General features: G+C 48.1%; 1 protein-coding gene across 1 annotated transcript in view; it reads right to left on the bottom strand.

The window, feature by feature from the left end:
• PREX1 (phosphatidylinositol-3,4,5-trisphosphate dependent Rac exchange factor 1) overlaps positions 1-16885 on the bottom strand; it is a 104266-nt gene that overhangs the window by 54426 nt on the left and 32955 nt on the right. Inside the window, 4 exon segments of the mRNA XM_023756259.1 lie at positions 1905-2054; positions 3794-3912; positions 9466-9599; positions 13617-13778. Coding sequence (XP_023612027.1) covers positions 1905-2054; positions 3794-3912; positions 9466-9599; positions 13617-13778 — 565 coding nt within the window.

Genomic DNA, 16885 nt, shown 5'->3' with positions numbered 1-16885 from the left:
GGTCTCTGTCCTCGGCTCCTCTAAAGAACTCGGTAAGAAAGGATAGTTAAAACCCCCCATTTTGCAGATGGTAAAACTGAGGCCCAGACAAAAAATCCCAGAGCAAGTAGCAGTTAAGCTTATTCAAGCCTTCAACCTGAGGATAGGTTTTCAAATTTATAGGTTATTGGAAAGTCTACTGAGAGAGATCTCCTTCCAGCCAGGTATGGCTATTTGGCCATTTCTCTAGAAAATACAACACACACAGAACCGTGACCCAGATCACTGCCCGACGACCCCTCCGCCCCCCCCAAACCCCCGCATTTTCTACTTGGACCCTGTCTGCTCCTGACAATGATAGGAATGACAAACAATCACAGGAAACACTATAAACATCTACCATATGCCACTTGGTCCTCAGGAAACCTACAAGCAAGTACCATTATCCCCATTTCACAGATGAAGAAACTGAGGCGCAGTGAAATTAAGTTCTCTGTACGAGATTTCCCAACTAGAAGTGGTAGAAGCAGAATTTAGAGCCAGAAAGTTTTGCTCCAGATCCATACTGCTGACCACAGCAATGAACCCCACCCCTGAAAGGTCAGGGTTCTGACAATACCCCGTTTCTAACAACCAAGGCGCTCTCAAGCCACACCCCACTCGTGATCACATATGCTCTGCACTAACCACAACCTTCGATTCTGACCACAAAGATCCTGATTCGCCACACCCAGGCCAGGCCACACCCCTGAACTCTGGCCCAGTCCTGACCACACACCCGGCCCTGATCAGTTTTAGGCATCACAACCGGGGGCCAACTTCAGTAGCTTGTTTAGCCTAATGCCATTTTAATAAATTTTGATGCAATATTTAAAATCAAGAAATACCACCTTAAAATTCAGATGTCTAGCTTCTTTAGGAAAAAAAATATAATCAATGGATCTAGTCATGTTGGACCTATATGCTTGAGAGGTGACAGTGACTTGTGCTTTGTAGGGACAGGAGAGACGTGGATGGATCTGGCATATATGTGAAAGGCAGAATTAAAAGGATCTGATCTACTGAATTTGGGGAGCAGGATGAAATCAAAGATGACACCAAGAATTGAGCTCGTGAGAGAATGGAGGGGCCACTTACTGAGATAGGGAAGTTGATGGGATGAGCAGGTTTGAGCAGAAGATCGGATGGAGATGAAGGGCTCTGATTAGACATGGCGTGTGTGAGATGTCTACAGCACAATGTGGGAGGTCAGGATAGATTTTAGGATCACATGTCAAACTGCCAAGCAGGAACTGTTATCCCCACGTCTCAGGCGACATCACTGAGGTCCAGCAGCTGAAGTAACTTGCCCCAAACACACCAAGTCTCGCTTTTCCAAGCCTGGTAGTGACTGCACAACAGTCCACTACCCACCCCAACCTCACCCAACTACCACACCCAGCCCCGCACTTCCTGTGGGAGCTGCCTCAGAGGTGCGTGGGCCCAGAGATGCATGACCACAGCAATAGGCAACTCTCAAGGACCCTCCTCCCCAACGCAGACTCGGTGACTCTCTAACACAACCCCAGGAGAAGGTTAGAGAACCGTGGAGGAGGAAAGGCATGCAGACAGCATCTTTGCCACCAAACCCCAAGGGTGAAAGATGTCACGAATCCAAGGATGATCAATCGTCTCGACATGACCTTGGGCAAGTCCCCTCCATTGGGCCTCAGTTTCACCATCTACCTAGTGGGCTAAACCAGATGACCTCAGGTGATCTGAGTTACCACCAAGGTGCAACACAGTCCCCGAGCTCCCCGCCCCTTCCGAGTCCTGCTTCTAGTAGCTCTGACCTCCATGCCCCTTCCCTAGGCACAGCCCTCACTCTGCAGAAGTGACTCTCCTCGGGGAAGCCCCCCAGAGCCTCCACTCTCCAGAGAACTCACTCTCACGTTGCTCCCGCTCTCGGATGATGGCATCCAGCCACTTCTGCTTCTCCTCCGCCGTCTTGGCCATGCAGACAAACCACTTGTTCTTGGCCGTGTTGTGGATCTTCCAGCCGTTGGTGACAGTGTAGCCATGGCTGTGATAATCCGCTGGCGAAGGCAGGAGGCAAAGGTGGGTGAGCAGACTCGGCCACACAACTCTGAACATTCCCGACCACACGCTTGTGAGTGAGCTGACAGGACAGGCCCTGCGGCTCCAGGGGCACGGGCAGGATCAGGATTTGAGAACTGAACTTTCCACCCTTCCAATTCTCACTCCTTCTCCTGGCTATTCTCTGGCAGGCAGGGAAGATCTGCAGACCCTCAATGACAGGGGCTTCAAGATCTTGCAGTCCAGGCACAAATGCAGGTGACTCAAAGGGAGATGCCAACCCAGAGCCCAGGAATGAATCCCTGTCTCCCTGCCCATTTCATTCTGGCCTTGGGCTACTCGGATCCCTGGTACAAGCCAGATAACACCGAGTCATGGGCCCTCAGGTGCTGCTTGCTGGGTGGGGATTGGCAAACCCCTGTGAAAACAGGCTGGTGTTATCCAGGGAAGTTGCTTCAGGGACTGCCTGTGCCCTGAATCAGCGGAGGGGGCCACAGGGTTCAGGAGACTGCCAAAGGGGTCTGTGGCTCAAAGCCCGTTAAGAACCCCTGCTCTAGACAAGCTTTAGGGCACATACACCAAGAGGTTTACACGAGAACGCTCACAGCATCACCGTCCATAATCGTCAACAGCGGAAACAACCTAAATGTCCATCATCAAAGGGATGGGTAAACTGGACTATTCATGCAATGGAATATCACACAGCGATGGAAACCAACAAGCTAGAGAGAGCTGCATGCAGAAACACGGATGGATCTCACCAACACGGGGCTGAGAGAAAAAAGCAAGATGCAAAAGATTGTATGGTGTTAATGACAATACAGTGTACAGGTGATGTGTTGTGGAATTGTGCACCTGAAACATGTACAATTTTGTTAACCAGTGTTACTCCAATAAATTCAATTTTAAAAATCCAATAGATCAAAACTGAGATTAAAAATTAAATATAAATATATATATAAATATATAACACCATTAAATATATATGTTATATAACACTATATATATATATATATATATATATATATATATATATATATGTATACACACACACACACACATATAGAAATATATAACATCATTAAATATATATATAATATACTATTTTGTTGTTAATCCTCACCCAAGGTTATTTTTTCCATTGATTTTTAGAGAGAGTGGAAGGGAGGGAGGGGTTAGGAGGGGGGGAGAGAGAAAGAGAGAGAGAGAGAGAAACATGGATGTGAAAGAGACACATCGATTGGTTGCCTCCCACAGGTGCCCTGACCAGGGCTGGGGATTAAACCTGCAACCCAGGTACATGTCCTTGACCAGGAATGGAGCCCAAAACCCTTAGGTATGTGGGCTGGTGCTCTAACCACTGTACACACCAGCCTGGGCTATAATATAACCATTTAAGTAAGATTTTAAACAGAGAAATTGTGATTAAAATATTTAGTAATACTTAGGAGGTAAAAATATTTTTAAAAAGCAAGAAAATGACCATCACAGAATTTGGAAGTGGTTACTTCTGGGGGGAAGGAGGTTGTGAGGGGGAGGGGGCTTCCAGGGGGCAGGCAGTGTTTACTTGTTAACTTGAATGGTGATGACCCAGGCATTCATTTCATGTGCATGAGTTTTAGGCATTTTGTGTAGGTAGGTTCCGGTTCAAATAAATGCTTAAAAACTAACTGAGACAGAGAGTGGGTCATGGAGCAGGAGGGACTGGGCTCAGGCAGGGCTTGGGGTTGGGGCCTACCTGTCCCGTCTTCCACGTTCTCCACCTCCATGACTTCAGTGTTGATTCGGCCCCTGAAGATGTAGAGGGAGCCGTTGATGGATTTGGTCCTCTTGGTGGATTTCTTGCTCCCGGTGACCCTGAAAGACAGTGGGAAGTCAACATCCCCCATGCCCCACCTCAGGGGAGCGCCAGTGTCTTCAACAGAGCGGAGGGAGAGGAGCAGGCACAGGGAGAGGCACAGGAACGGGAGGAGTGCTGCCCCCGGCCAGGAGCCTGGGCTTTCGGCTGGTGGTTATGTGACTTCCCCACTCCTACCCAGTTTCCTCATCTGGGAAATGGGCTGCTAGCCTTCCTGGCCTCACAGAGCTACTTTTCAGCTAAAAGTCGACTTCGACGAGAAACTAACAAGAAGCAATAGAAACCCATTCTTCTTGGCTAGAAAATGGGTCGAGGCTCTCAAAGTGTCTAACAAACAGGAACTTCCTGAAATAAGACCGGAGTGGAAGAGAGTAGGCAGTCCATCCATCCATCATCTGCATCCACCTACCCACCATTCATTCATTCACTCAGGTGAATTCTACGGCTCGCCCATCTAGTCACTCAGAAAACATCTGACCAGCACTTCCTGTGGGAGAATACAAACCTAGGGCAGTCATCCACCCACACATTCAACAAGCACTAAGAGAACACCTCCTGGGTGCCAGGCACAATTGTCTAGGTGCTGGGGCTGCAGGAGTGAACAAAGCAATGTCTCTGAGAACTCAATCTTCCAATACCAGGAGGGGCACAGACGGAGGCTAAGAAGTCACACTCTCATTGTGTCAGAAGTGCTCAACGTTGAGGTTAAAATAAAGCAGAGACTGAGCCCTCCGAGCTTGAAGGCCAGGTGGGCGATGCTCACCGAGTCAGCTGTGTTTGTTCCCAAGCCAATTTGCCTGATGTGCACCTGCCACTGTAAGTGGGTAAACTAAATATTACATAAGCTGAGGACACAGGCCTGTGGAGAGAGAATTCTCTCTCTGAAAATTAAGTTGAATGTTTCAGAAAGACGGGATAAAGGTGAGTTGCTTTTGTGTGAAGAGGATCCTTAACCTCCAAGAAGAGGCCTTGGCACTATATGAAAAGAATGTTTAATGAATGTGATGTTTGTGTTTTTAATTAAAATAAAACATTTAAGGTTTTAAAAATAAGAAAGGTTGTAAAAAATAATAATAAAACAAAAGGATGGATAGGGAGGGTGAGGCTGTGATTAACTGGGGCGGGGAAGAGGGCCAGGGAAGGCCTCACTGAAGAGGTGGCACTGGACCGAAGGCCTAGGGAAGGTGAGGGAGGAAACTGGGAGGGTATCTGGGGGGGCACATTCCAGAGGACACAGGCGCCATGGCCTGCCATCTTGCAAGAACCAGCGAGGAGGCCGGTATGGCTAGAGCTGGGTGGGTGAGGGGAGTGTGGGGAACGGGGTCAGAGTGGCCACACGGGCCAGACCCTGCAGGACCCTGTGGGCAGTGGTGACATGGGCTTCTCCTGTGGCCTGAGATGGGAGCCAGGCAGGGTCCGACCAGAGTAACATGATCTCATTTAAGTTTTAAAGGACTCCCTCTGGTTGCCTGTGGATAAGGACTAGGGATGGGCCAATGGATATCAGGAAGAACCAGGATAGGAGATGGTTTGTGTACACATATTTTTATAAACTTTTTCTTAAAGTAATATCCATACAGGAAAAAAATGCCCAAAGTAGTATATGGCTCAATTAACTTTTACAAATGCTCCAACCAACTGAGCCACCCAGCCTGGGCCCAAGACCACATCTGGATTACTACAGCTTTACAGTAGCCTGGTGTCAGTAATACATGTCCTCCAGCTTGGTCCTTCTCCAAAACCGTCCGCTTTTGTGTTTCCATGTAAATTTTACAATCGTTTACATACACACACACACAACCTCCCTCCTGGAATTTTTGTGGGAATTACACCGAGGTTCTGGCCAGAATGCAAAGGACTTACTGATGAAGTGGGTGTGGGATGAAGTGATCAGAATCAAGGACACCTAAGATTCTGAGCTCCTGGGTAAGTGGTGGTGCCACTGACTGGGAAGGAGGAAACCAGAGGAGGAAAAGGCTGGGAGCAGGAGTTGTGATGAAGATAAAGTGTCTTGTTTTAGACACGGCTTAATTTGTGAGCCGTGTGGGAGACACCAAGTGAAGGTAAAGATTTACATTTCTTCTACTTTACAGACATGTGCCCGGCCTATTCTAACCACTTTACATGTCTTATTTGACTTAATAAAAACAATCCTATGAGACTTTTATCCCCATTTAACAGACAGGAAAACAGAGGCACAAAGAGCTGATATAACTTACCCAAGGTCACAGCGGGTAAGTGGCAGGCCTCTGGGTCCTTAACCACTACCTGCTGCTGCCTTCTCTAAGATGCTAGGCAGAGAGCTGAGATATGAGACTTAGCTCTTCTGACTCTGTTTCCCTCTGAAGAATGGGGAGGTAGGCTTTAAAACATGCCCTTCCACTCTGACATCCAAGGAGCCTCTACTTTTGAATTAGACCAGAAACACTGAGTCAGAGGCCTTCCCTGACCCGCGTCCCGGACGGGCGGTGCCCTGCGTGACCCAGGCAAAGACAAAACAGTCGGCAGACACCTAGCTACGTCAGGCATTTCCTGTGACCACATCACAGTCGGGCCAGTTGTTCCATCCACCACTGCCCAGTCCCTCTGGGACCTCTCACAGCCCAGTCCTCTGGCTCCCGATCCCGAGGCAGGAACCTGGCCACCTGCCAGGTCCTCTCGGGAGACAGATGTGCCTTCTCCGTCCACCAGCCCGGCTCACTCACAGAACTGGGAAGGAAATGGCCTTCCAAGAGCTCATGGCGGCCAAAGGGCAGCCGGAGAAGGTCCACTGGGAGTCAGCAAGATCAGGACCAGCTGCTCTCACTCGGACAGGTACGGCCACACCATGAAGGATGGGCCCGCACGGGGGTAGCTGAAGCTAACTCAGCAAACTCAGCCAAAGCTGGGAGCAGGTCAGAGGCCTGAAGAAACATTGTGTTTTCTGGGGAAAGTTCCTGTTACAGACAGCCCAGGCCGGGCAGCGGGGAAGGCGGGGGTGAAAGCTGGCAATGGCCTTGGCACTGCCAAAGAAAGGCTCTCAGGATGGCCCCAGTGAGAACAGGCAGGAAGCAAGGAGGAAGGAGATGGGGACACGGATGGAGGGACAGGAGGACATGAAACAGACACAAATACACCTAACCCAGTGGACAGGCATAAAATATCAAATGAGAAAACATGCTGACCCAGCCACCGCTAGATGGTGAAAGAGGGAAACTAAGACCTCTAAGGAGAAGGACCAAGCCCCAGAATAGGGAGGAAAGGGCCGAGGGGAAGGGGCCTGTGGTTGAAGCACCTACTATGTACCAGGTGCTATGGGATGGCACTGAATAGGAACTCAACGTGTGCAGAGGTACGTTAACAGTAGCAGTAAGAGCAGCTACCCCTTATTTTGCACACTTTCTATGTGCCAGGCATACTTAACACATTCATTCTTCACAAAGACTCTGGGGTAGCTGTTCACCCTATTTTACAGATGAGAAAACTGTGGCAAAGTCACAGATCTAGAGAAATCACTGGACAGGGTTTCAATTATAAGGAGCTGGGCTCTTAACCAAACACCACTGTAAGAAGAGGTTAATCATCCCTATTTTACAGAAGAGAAAACAGGCTCAGAGAGGTCAGGCTGGAAGAGGAAGACAATGAGAAGCCCACACATGTGCATGGAACGCCCATTATTCAACCTATGGAAAGGCTCCTGCCCACACCCTCAGGTGGCAGCAGAAACAGACAGGGAAAATTAGGCTCAGACAGTAAGTGACATGCCCAGACCAGAAAGGGGCTGGAGGGAATGCTGACAGCAGGGCCCAGAGTGAACCGCCCTCAGCCTTCGCTTTCACTACAGAAGTGAAGCCTCTGGAAAGTTACCCAAGACAAAGTAACAGGAAGCATAATTCAAAAAGGGTCACAATGAGACAGTCCTCTGCCTGCTGAGCAAAAAACCTAAAAGGCAGGAATCTCTCAGTCCACTATCCATGCATCCACCCATCCACGCATGCCCCCACCTAGCTGTCTAATTTTCCCTCTTTCCAATCATCCATCCATCCATCCATCCATCCACTCAGTCATCCAATTATCCATACCAAACTTCAACCACCATAGCAACTACCATCCATCCATCCATCAACAACACATCTAACTGGTCATCTATCCACTAATCCACTAACCTCCATCACCTACCCACCCTCCCATCCATTCATCAGCCTTTTGACTCAACAAACTATATATTAAGGCCCCAATTCACTATTCATTCAAACATACCTCTGCCAGCTCATCATCTTTTCATATCCATTTCTCCATCTACCCAAACATCCATACATTCCCCCAACTTCTATCCATCCCTCCATCCCACCACCTCCTGCACCTCCAACCATTCAACCACTCACTCATTCACCTACTCACTCATCTATTCAGAAATCAATTCATACATACATCCAATCTCTCCCTCCCTGCCTCCCTTCATACACCATTCATTCATCTCCCAAACCTCCAACTACCCATCTATGCCTCCTCATTTGCCCATATATCCCATCACTCACACCTGCATCTACCACTCATCCACCCATGCATTCACTCCTAGACTCTACAGAGTGCAAGAAGTTCCAGTGAAAGATACAAAGATGACAGTGGTACTATCCTTTCTGTTGCAAAGCCTGAGAACAGAAGAGCCCTCTCCCCTCCAACCCTCTGTCTTGGATCTTAGAATCACAGGATGCTGGTGTCACAAGAAACTTTCCAACTTCCATGATTGTCTCAACCTACACTGTCCAACATGGAAGCCACAGTCTCATGTGGCTACTGAACACTTAAAGTGTGGCTAGTACAGCCTGGTTGGTGTCGCTCAGTGGTTGAGCACTGACCCATGAACCAAGAGGTCACCGTTCGATTCCCGTCAGGGCACATGACCAGGTTGTGGGCTCAATCCCCAGTAAGGGGCATGCAGGAGGCAATTGATCATGTTTCTCTCTCATCGATGTTTCTATTTCTATCCCTCTCCCTTCCTCTCTCTCCCTAAAAATCAACAAAAACATATTTTTTAAAATTTTTTTAAATTTGACTAGTACAAATTGAGATGTGTAGTAAGTGTACATACAGGATGGGGCAAAAGTAGGTTTACAGTTGTTTGTATGGAAAATAATACAATAATTAATAAATAATAACACAAGAATAAACTGTTTCATGTACTCACAACTGTAAATCTAATTTTGCCCCAACCTGCACATAACACACTTTGAAGATTCAGTGTAAAATTTTTAAAAGAATACAAAACATCTCTATAATAATTTTTTTAATTTATTATACTAAAATGATAATATTTGGGGATGTAATGGGATAAATAAAAATTTTTATTTAAATTCATCTCACTGGTTTCCTTTCACGTAATGTGGCTATTTCAAATAACAACATTAAGTGTTAAATAACCTACGTGGCTCAAACATTGTATTTCTATGGACAGTGCTGATCTAGAGAAAAGGAGGTGCAGAGAGGGATGTTGTCACCATGAGAAACTGTCAGGGTTCAACCCAATCCCAGCCGCCTGGCCCACCTGGGCAGCCCTGCCCCCAGCAACTCACCTGGATTTCCGCTTGCAATAGACAAGGAGGTTGTCAAAGAGGAAGAAGGCCCTCTCCTGGATGTTGCCTGCGGAGATTTTTAACAAAGTCCCTTGCAGGAGGAGCTGGGTGCAGATGTCCGTGAGGTTGGACCCCTGGGAGAGTGACAAGGGGCACAGTGAATGAGCTGGCAAGTCCAGAACACTTGGGGATACCCTCTTCCCTCCCAGAGACAGGACCTACCACTGCCTCCCTCACCCCAAAATCTAAATGCACCGCCAATCTGTCAGCGGACAGGAAACCATCACGTGATCAATGGCTTCCATCTGCTGAGCGAGCCAGGACAATGCTGGGACGGGCATACGGAGGTGACCATGCACAGACGTGGGACTTGGGGCTCAGGGAGATGAAAGGACTCACTCAGTCAGACAGCCCTGGTCAGCATCTAGCTTTGTTTTGTTTTGGGGGGCTTATTACCTATGCCTTCCCCCTAATTTATTTATGTCTGGACTTGTTATTCCATCTCCCCCACAAGAATGCCACTTGTTCAAGGTCATATAGCTAGTGAGTGAGCAAGCTGGGACCTGGACCCAGGCAGGTGGCCCCTCTGCCCTGTCCACTATCTCTGCTACCCTAGGCTGCCTCTTAGAAGGCAACCTCAAAGGTGTTTGTGTGCAATCACTGGTCAAGAGCAGGGGTCTCGGGAGGGAAGAGACCACGTGTTCCCGGGAGCACAGGCAGCCTAGGCAGGGTGGAAAGAACACATCAGAACTTCTATTCATGGTTTCCTCTGTTCCCTCATGGGTGAGCAGTCGATGGGCTCTTAAACCAGGGCTCCCAGAGCCAGCAAGAGGAGTGTGCCCTGTTTCTCTCTGATACATTTCTTTTTATTACGACCGTCTGTGGGGCTTGCCTCTGGAGTGTCCCCTGGGTCAGCCCACGCTGGGTGTGAGCTCTAGCCAAGCTGCATGATGCTTGTTCATCTAAAACATCTAAGGAAGAAATCCTGCTTTGCTGCCACGGCTCCTCCTGTTGAGCGTTTGCGCTGAGCCAGGGAAGAAAGCGCTGTTCTGAGTGCTCTGCATGCATCACTCCCTAATCCCCAGGTGACTCAAGGGGTACTTCTACTATCCAGACTTTCCAGAAGAGTTAACTGAGGCAAAGGAATCCCCCCACACAGAGGAGGCTGGCTCGTCCACTCACTTCCACAGTATTGCAACACACTGCCGTTTCCTTGTGCTCAGCAAAATGGATTTATGGATTAACTTATCTGGTTTGAACTAAACCAGCCTCACAACTAAAAAGGACAAGTGGCTTACGAAGGATCAGGCCCCATAAAACCACAGATCAGATATCAAACTAATGCTGCAAGCCCCAGCACACAGCAAGAACGTGGCCCGGAAAAGACTCCCCTCCTCCCAAAGCAAGTCCTTGTCAGCCATGTTCCGAGAGAGGCAACAACCACCTAATCAGATTGGCAACAGGTCAAGCAAAAGGATTAGAAACGATCAGGAAGAGTATCAGAAATAAGGACTGGCCATCGCTCTCATTCACCGTGAACGACACCTTAACTCGTCATGTCCCCTGAGATCGTAACTACTGATGGCATGAAGCCAAGGCAAGTAGCCTCGTTGGTAAACATCATTTTTTCTAGCTAAAACATATTATTTCCACAAGTCACCTTGAGGATGAAGCTATCTTTAAAAACCGTCCTACTGCACAGAAAACCTTTCACATTTTCCAAAGAACATTCATATTCCACACTTCACTTTATCCTCAAAATGACACCAGAAGATAACTTCAGGGATATTATTCCTAAAATTAGACAAGTAGGGGGAAATACGACAAGAGAGCAGGACACACTAGCCTGAGGCAAGGAACTCTGCAGGTTATAGTGCTGAGCTTCAAAACCAAGTCCCTGTGCCTCAGTTTCCTTATCTGTAAAATGGGAATAACAACACCTCCCTTCTAAAGTTGGAAATATATAACAGGTGCTCAGTAATTGCCTGCGATTCTTATTCTGGGTCACTTTATTTCCTACTGTAGTGATCAAAATAAGGGCCATGCTCAAACTGTAAATTTTTCTGGGACAAAGGGGGTCCCCAAAACCCTCAGTTCCTATTTCCCTGGGCCCTTACCAGAAGAAGGCATCTGGAAATCACTTCTGCTCTGGCTGCCAAATTGCTTGTGCAATACCCTCTCTACAGGGGCCCATGTGAGAAATTTCTTTTCCAGCTGGTTTCCAGGAAATTATCTGTCTCCCAGAAGAACTGGTCTATATCTTCCTTTTTTGACAATAAATGTTCAGTAATTTATATGCCCTGTTCTTTTCACTTTGGCTGCCAGGAAGCTCAAAGTCCAAAGGGACAGGCGCTTAAATATGTCAAAATATTTGCTCCCTATGTGAGCACATATGTGGAAAGTGGCCATGTAACCCACTTCCGGCCAATAAAATGAGAGGGAAGTTCCTCTGGGGCTTCTGGGAAAGGTTTCCTCTCCGAGAGAGGAGTCCCTCTCACTGCCTGAAGCTGCTGCCATCCTGGAACCATGAGAAGAAGGCCAACAGGATGACAAGAGACCAGATCAGAGCGCTGACGTCATGAGGCTGAAACAAGAGTCCTTGTGGAACACATCCTGACCAACACTGATGATCAGGCGATTTTTAGTTGTAGGAAACAGAAACCAAGCTATGCATTTTAGGCAGAAAGAAATGGGGGGCTTCCCCAATCAATGAGGGTCTAGAAGGGGTAGGAATTTAGGCCGGGGCTCCCAGCAAACCAAGAACAAGGCCCCACTAGGGGCCACGGCCTCTGCCCTCCTGGGAAAAGGGGAAGTCAGGACAGCAACAGCCTGAGCTGATACTCCAGGAAAACGCCAACCTGACAGCTGGCCCTCAGCAGCCGCTGCCTCCACTGTCCGCTGCAAAGCCATCCTGTCCTGCCACCAACAACAAAAAGGCCCCTGCCCTGCCTGCCGACACCGGGAAGCTGGAGCCGGGCCCTCTGCGCATGCCACCACAGAAAGTCAAACACGACCAAGGCTGTGCTTTGCTGCAAGACAGCACAAGGTGGCCTCCATCCAGCTCCCACCTTCCAAATGTCAAGCAGCTGGATCTGATCTTGGCCAATCACATCCCAACCCCGAGCAACAAGGGGTCTGAGTTCTTTGTTCTCCAGTCTCGGACAGGCAGGAAGGCCGAGGGGAAAGAGGGTGGGGGACATGGCAAGCATAATCCAGATGAGGAAACTGAGGCAAAGGAATCCCTCCACACAGAGGGGGCCCACAATCCCCACATCTTCACTGAACACCGATCCCTCTCCTCTCTGCAGCCAAACCCTCCGCCCCTTAGCAATACAGAGTCACATGTGAGATTTCCCCACACAGGGAAACGAAGTAGAAATCCCAAACACAGCAAGTCCAGAAAACCCAAAGGCAGATGATTCAGAGGATAACTGTGTCCACAGAGTCTTTGATTTTTGCTCTTAATCTCCCCTTCCAGCTGTATTTACTCTGATATTGATTTTTTTTATTTATTCAGATTTTTCCATTTCCTTCTATGGATTTGTAGGAAATCTCTAATAATCTAAGAAAGATGTCGAGGTTTAAACAAATAAATTACACACAGTCAGAAGATCTCAAGAATCCCATCCCCTAATAATGATGATGATAGCAATATCAATATCTACCATGTATTGAGTGCTTACTATGTGCCAGGTATCGATGAGGAAACTGAAGTTCAGAGAAGTTAAGACACTGACCTAAAGTCACCCAGCAAGGAAGTATCAGAGCCAGAATCCTGTCCTGGAGTAGACCCCTGACCTTGGTATCGAAAAATCTAAGGCCTATGGGCACCAGGCAGGTAAGGCAACTTGTGAAGAGAATGATTGGGGAGTAATGAGGAGGGGGTGGAGACTAAGGAAAACTGGAAGCTCCGGTGGCTGTTACTGTGGAAAATGGGGGCTCAGTGTTACTGTTTTTCAAGGGAAACTTGAAGTGTACATTTTTATGTGGACTTAATTGAAAAATAATTAAACAATTTCTTTACAAATATCATGTAGGCTGAACAAATACGCTACAGGCTGAATTTAGTGCCCAGGCCAAAGTCTGTTCCTGCAGCTGCACACTCCCTGTGCCCCTCGCCAACCGGAGGGCCCCTCCTGCCCCAGGCCCACCTCCCAGCCTTCGATGTGGGACTGCAGCTGCTCCAGCGCCTCCAGCTTCTCCATCTGCCTCTTGGTCTCATTGATGTTGGAGCACACGGTCTTCATGGCCTGCAGGGCGCTCTGGACCGCAGGGTGGTCTGGGTGCTTTCCGGGTGTCCTCTTGGCTAGCTCCTAGGGAAGAAGTGAGGGCAAGAATAAGAGACATCAACCCAGAGGGGATCAATCCTGGCTCCCAGGTCGCCCAGCCTGGGCCAAATACCAGCTCTGCTCTATGAAAACTTTGTGATCATATGTGGGGCTGGGAAACATCATTCATTCATTCATTCATTCATTCAATAAATGTCCCTTGAGCACCTCCTCCATAGCAGGCAGTATTCTAAGATCTGGGGACACATTTGTTAATAAAACAAGAGAAAACTTCTTCACCTGGTGGATATTATGTTCTATAAAAGAGATGAGATAAAACAAAGAAAAATCAAGTATATAATCCATTGCCAAGCAGCAATCAATACTATGAAGACAAATCAGAATGAGGGGGCTAGAGAGTAGTAGGAAAAAAAGTGTTCTCTTGCATAGGGAGGTCAGGAAGACCCCTGTGTGGAGGCGACATGTGATTATAGACCGGAGAAGCAAGGGAGGGAGTCCTGCAAAAATCTGTGGGGAAAGTGAGCCTGGCAGAGGGAACAGCAAATGCAAGGGGTCTGAAGTGGGAGCATATGTGGGTAACAAGTAACTGTGAGGAGGTGGTGTGGCAGGAGTGGAATAAATGAGAGAGAGGAGAGAGAGAAACAGGACAGAGACGGGACAGGACAGGAGAGAAAGGTGGTCGCTGATATGGCCCTTGCCCAGCCGTTTTCTCATCTGTAAAATGGGTATAGATCAGGGGTCCTCAAACTATGGCCCGCGGGCCACATGCAAATACAAATATTGTATTTGTTCCAATTTTGTTTTTTTACTTCAAAATAAGATATGTGCAGTGTGCATAGGAATTTGTTCATAGTTTTTTTTTAAACTATAGTCTGGCCCTCCAACGGTCTGAGGGACAGTGAACTGGCCCCCTGTTTAAAAAGTTTGAGGACCCCTGGTATAGATAATGCCTTGCCTTGGGGGGGCTGGGTGAGGAAGGTGAAGGAATTAAGAAGTACAAACTGGTAATTACAAAACAGTCAGAGGGATGCAAAATGCATCATAGTGAACATAGTCAATAGTATTGTAAAACTATGCCTGGTGTCAGGTGGGTAGTAGACTTATCAGGGGGATCACTTCGGCAATTACGCAAATGTCTAACCACTATCCTGTATACCTGAAACTAATATAAAATTACATCAAATGTCAACACTAAATGAAAATAAAACACACCTTGCCTTCACAGGGACATGGCGGGGGGTGTAAAGAGGTTGGTCAGAGCAGACCTTCAACCCATGAACTTCCCCCACCACCAGCACAGGCAAGGACATTCTCAAGGTCAGGCCAGTCTTATCCAAGGGCTCCAGCCATCTCCTAGGTGTGATGAGAGAGGAACGGAGGGGGAAGGGACTAGCCAGGCCTGAAGCTATCAGAAAAGACTTTTCCAGCGAATCACTCCTCCAACCATGCCAGCAAACATGTTTCTTTAGTCATGTGATCTAGACATGACACTCCCCAAAACTAGGCTCTTTGAACACAAAACATCTGAGCAGGGGCAGACCTTGGGGAATACCTAGATACACTGAGGGCAGAGAAGGAAGGGGGGTTGGGGTTTGCCCTGGGCCACCCTGCAAAATGACAGCGCCAGCCCCTCGGAGCCAGGCTGATGGCCTTGCCCAACATCCGCCTGTGAGCCCGTGTGGTTTCACAAGCAGGCCTGAGGTGAGCACTTCCTAGAAAAGAGGATGTCAGAGTACAGGAACCCGGTGTTTCTGAAAGGTCCCTCATGCCCCCTCGCTCCCCTCCAACACGCTTTTACCAAAAGGGAGCCGCTGGTACTGGCTGTGGGCAGCCCATCAGGCCCGAGGTGTGGGCTCCGTCCAGAGTGAGGCCACAAGAGGACGGCCTGGGACAGAGGCCTCGAACTCCAGACCAGCATAAGAAGACAGATCCATGAAACCATAGAGTAAAAACAAAGCTGGATCTGTCGCTGGAAGAAGTGACAGTATCCATCACTCGCTCTGACGTGGGGGGGTGGAGGCCCAGAAGGAGACAAGGCAGTGGGGAAGCCATGCTGTCCTCTCCACAAAGAGAAAAAGGTGGCCCGTGGGAGTGGAAGGTGTCACGCACGGGGGCCGGACCAACAGAGGACACCCACTTTCTGAAGACACTTCAGCCAGCTGCAGGCCCTGTCCAAGCCCAGGAGGCGGAACTGTCACCCCTACCCAACTCTTTCCTGCACTTGCAGTTCTGGGGTCCCCTCAGGCCATATCTAGGGTGACAGCAGGACTCAAAGGAAGAGGCCTGACAAGACCCAATACCACTTAAAGAAAAAAAGAAAAGAAGAAGCAAAAAACATCTGGAAGTCCAAGAAAACCCAGAAGTGAAAAGCTGTCCAGCACAGCAAAGAAAACCTCCAGGCCTGCAAACTCTATGGAAATTTCATGCAAATACATTTCTGATTTTAACAATTTCAGCCCGTTTCAAGGCTGGGAGAACTATAGCCCCACAGATTAAGAATTAGTGGAGGAAAAGAAATAATGCACATGGGTCTTAAAAACTCCATCCTCCCACTGAGAGAGGGAAGGGGAAACAGTGGGCGAGGGCTCAGGACTGGGCGTCCATGTTCGGGCTTCGACCAGGACATACGCGTGACCTTAGGTAAGTCATTCCCTTTCTGAGCCTAGGTCTCCTGGCTCTAATGCAGGACTGGATCAAAGCCCAGGACAGAAACCAGGCCCCGCAGGCCAAATGCTATTGCCAGCCTCTCTCAGCAAAGCAGAAGCTCTGGCCACTCTGGGCCTGTGTTTCCACCTAACAATAATTGGGCTGACGGGCAGCTACCCCCTTAGATGGGGCAAGTGCTCTACAGTTGGCCACAGTTACCATCCCACTGAGTTCTATAGAATCTACTCACTTCTTGTACATGATGGTGGTGGCAATAGCTATAAATTCCAATACAGAAGAAGTAAAATAAAAAGGAATTTAAAAAAAAGAGTTAACTAAACCCCCCAAAAAAACCACACACACACTAAAATTATGCAAAATAAAGCAAGAAAGGGTGAAGAAAAGAAACCAAATAAAAATAGAAAAGAAAAGTGATAGAAATAAATTCAAATGTATCAATAAATACAATAAATATAAGTGGGCTA

The sequence above is a fragment of the Myotis lucifugus genome, unplaced genomic scaffold (genome assembly GCF_000147115.1).
Source record: "Myotis lucifugus unplaced genomic scaffold, Myoluc2.0 scaffold_90, whole genome shotgun sequence".
NCBI lineage: Eukaryota > Metazoa > Chordata > Mammalia > Chiroptera > Vespertilionidae > Myotis > Myotis lucifugus.
Note: the sequence above shows the minus strand (reverse complement) of the source record. Positions and strands in the feature narration are given on the sequence as shown.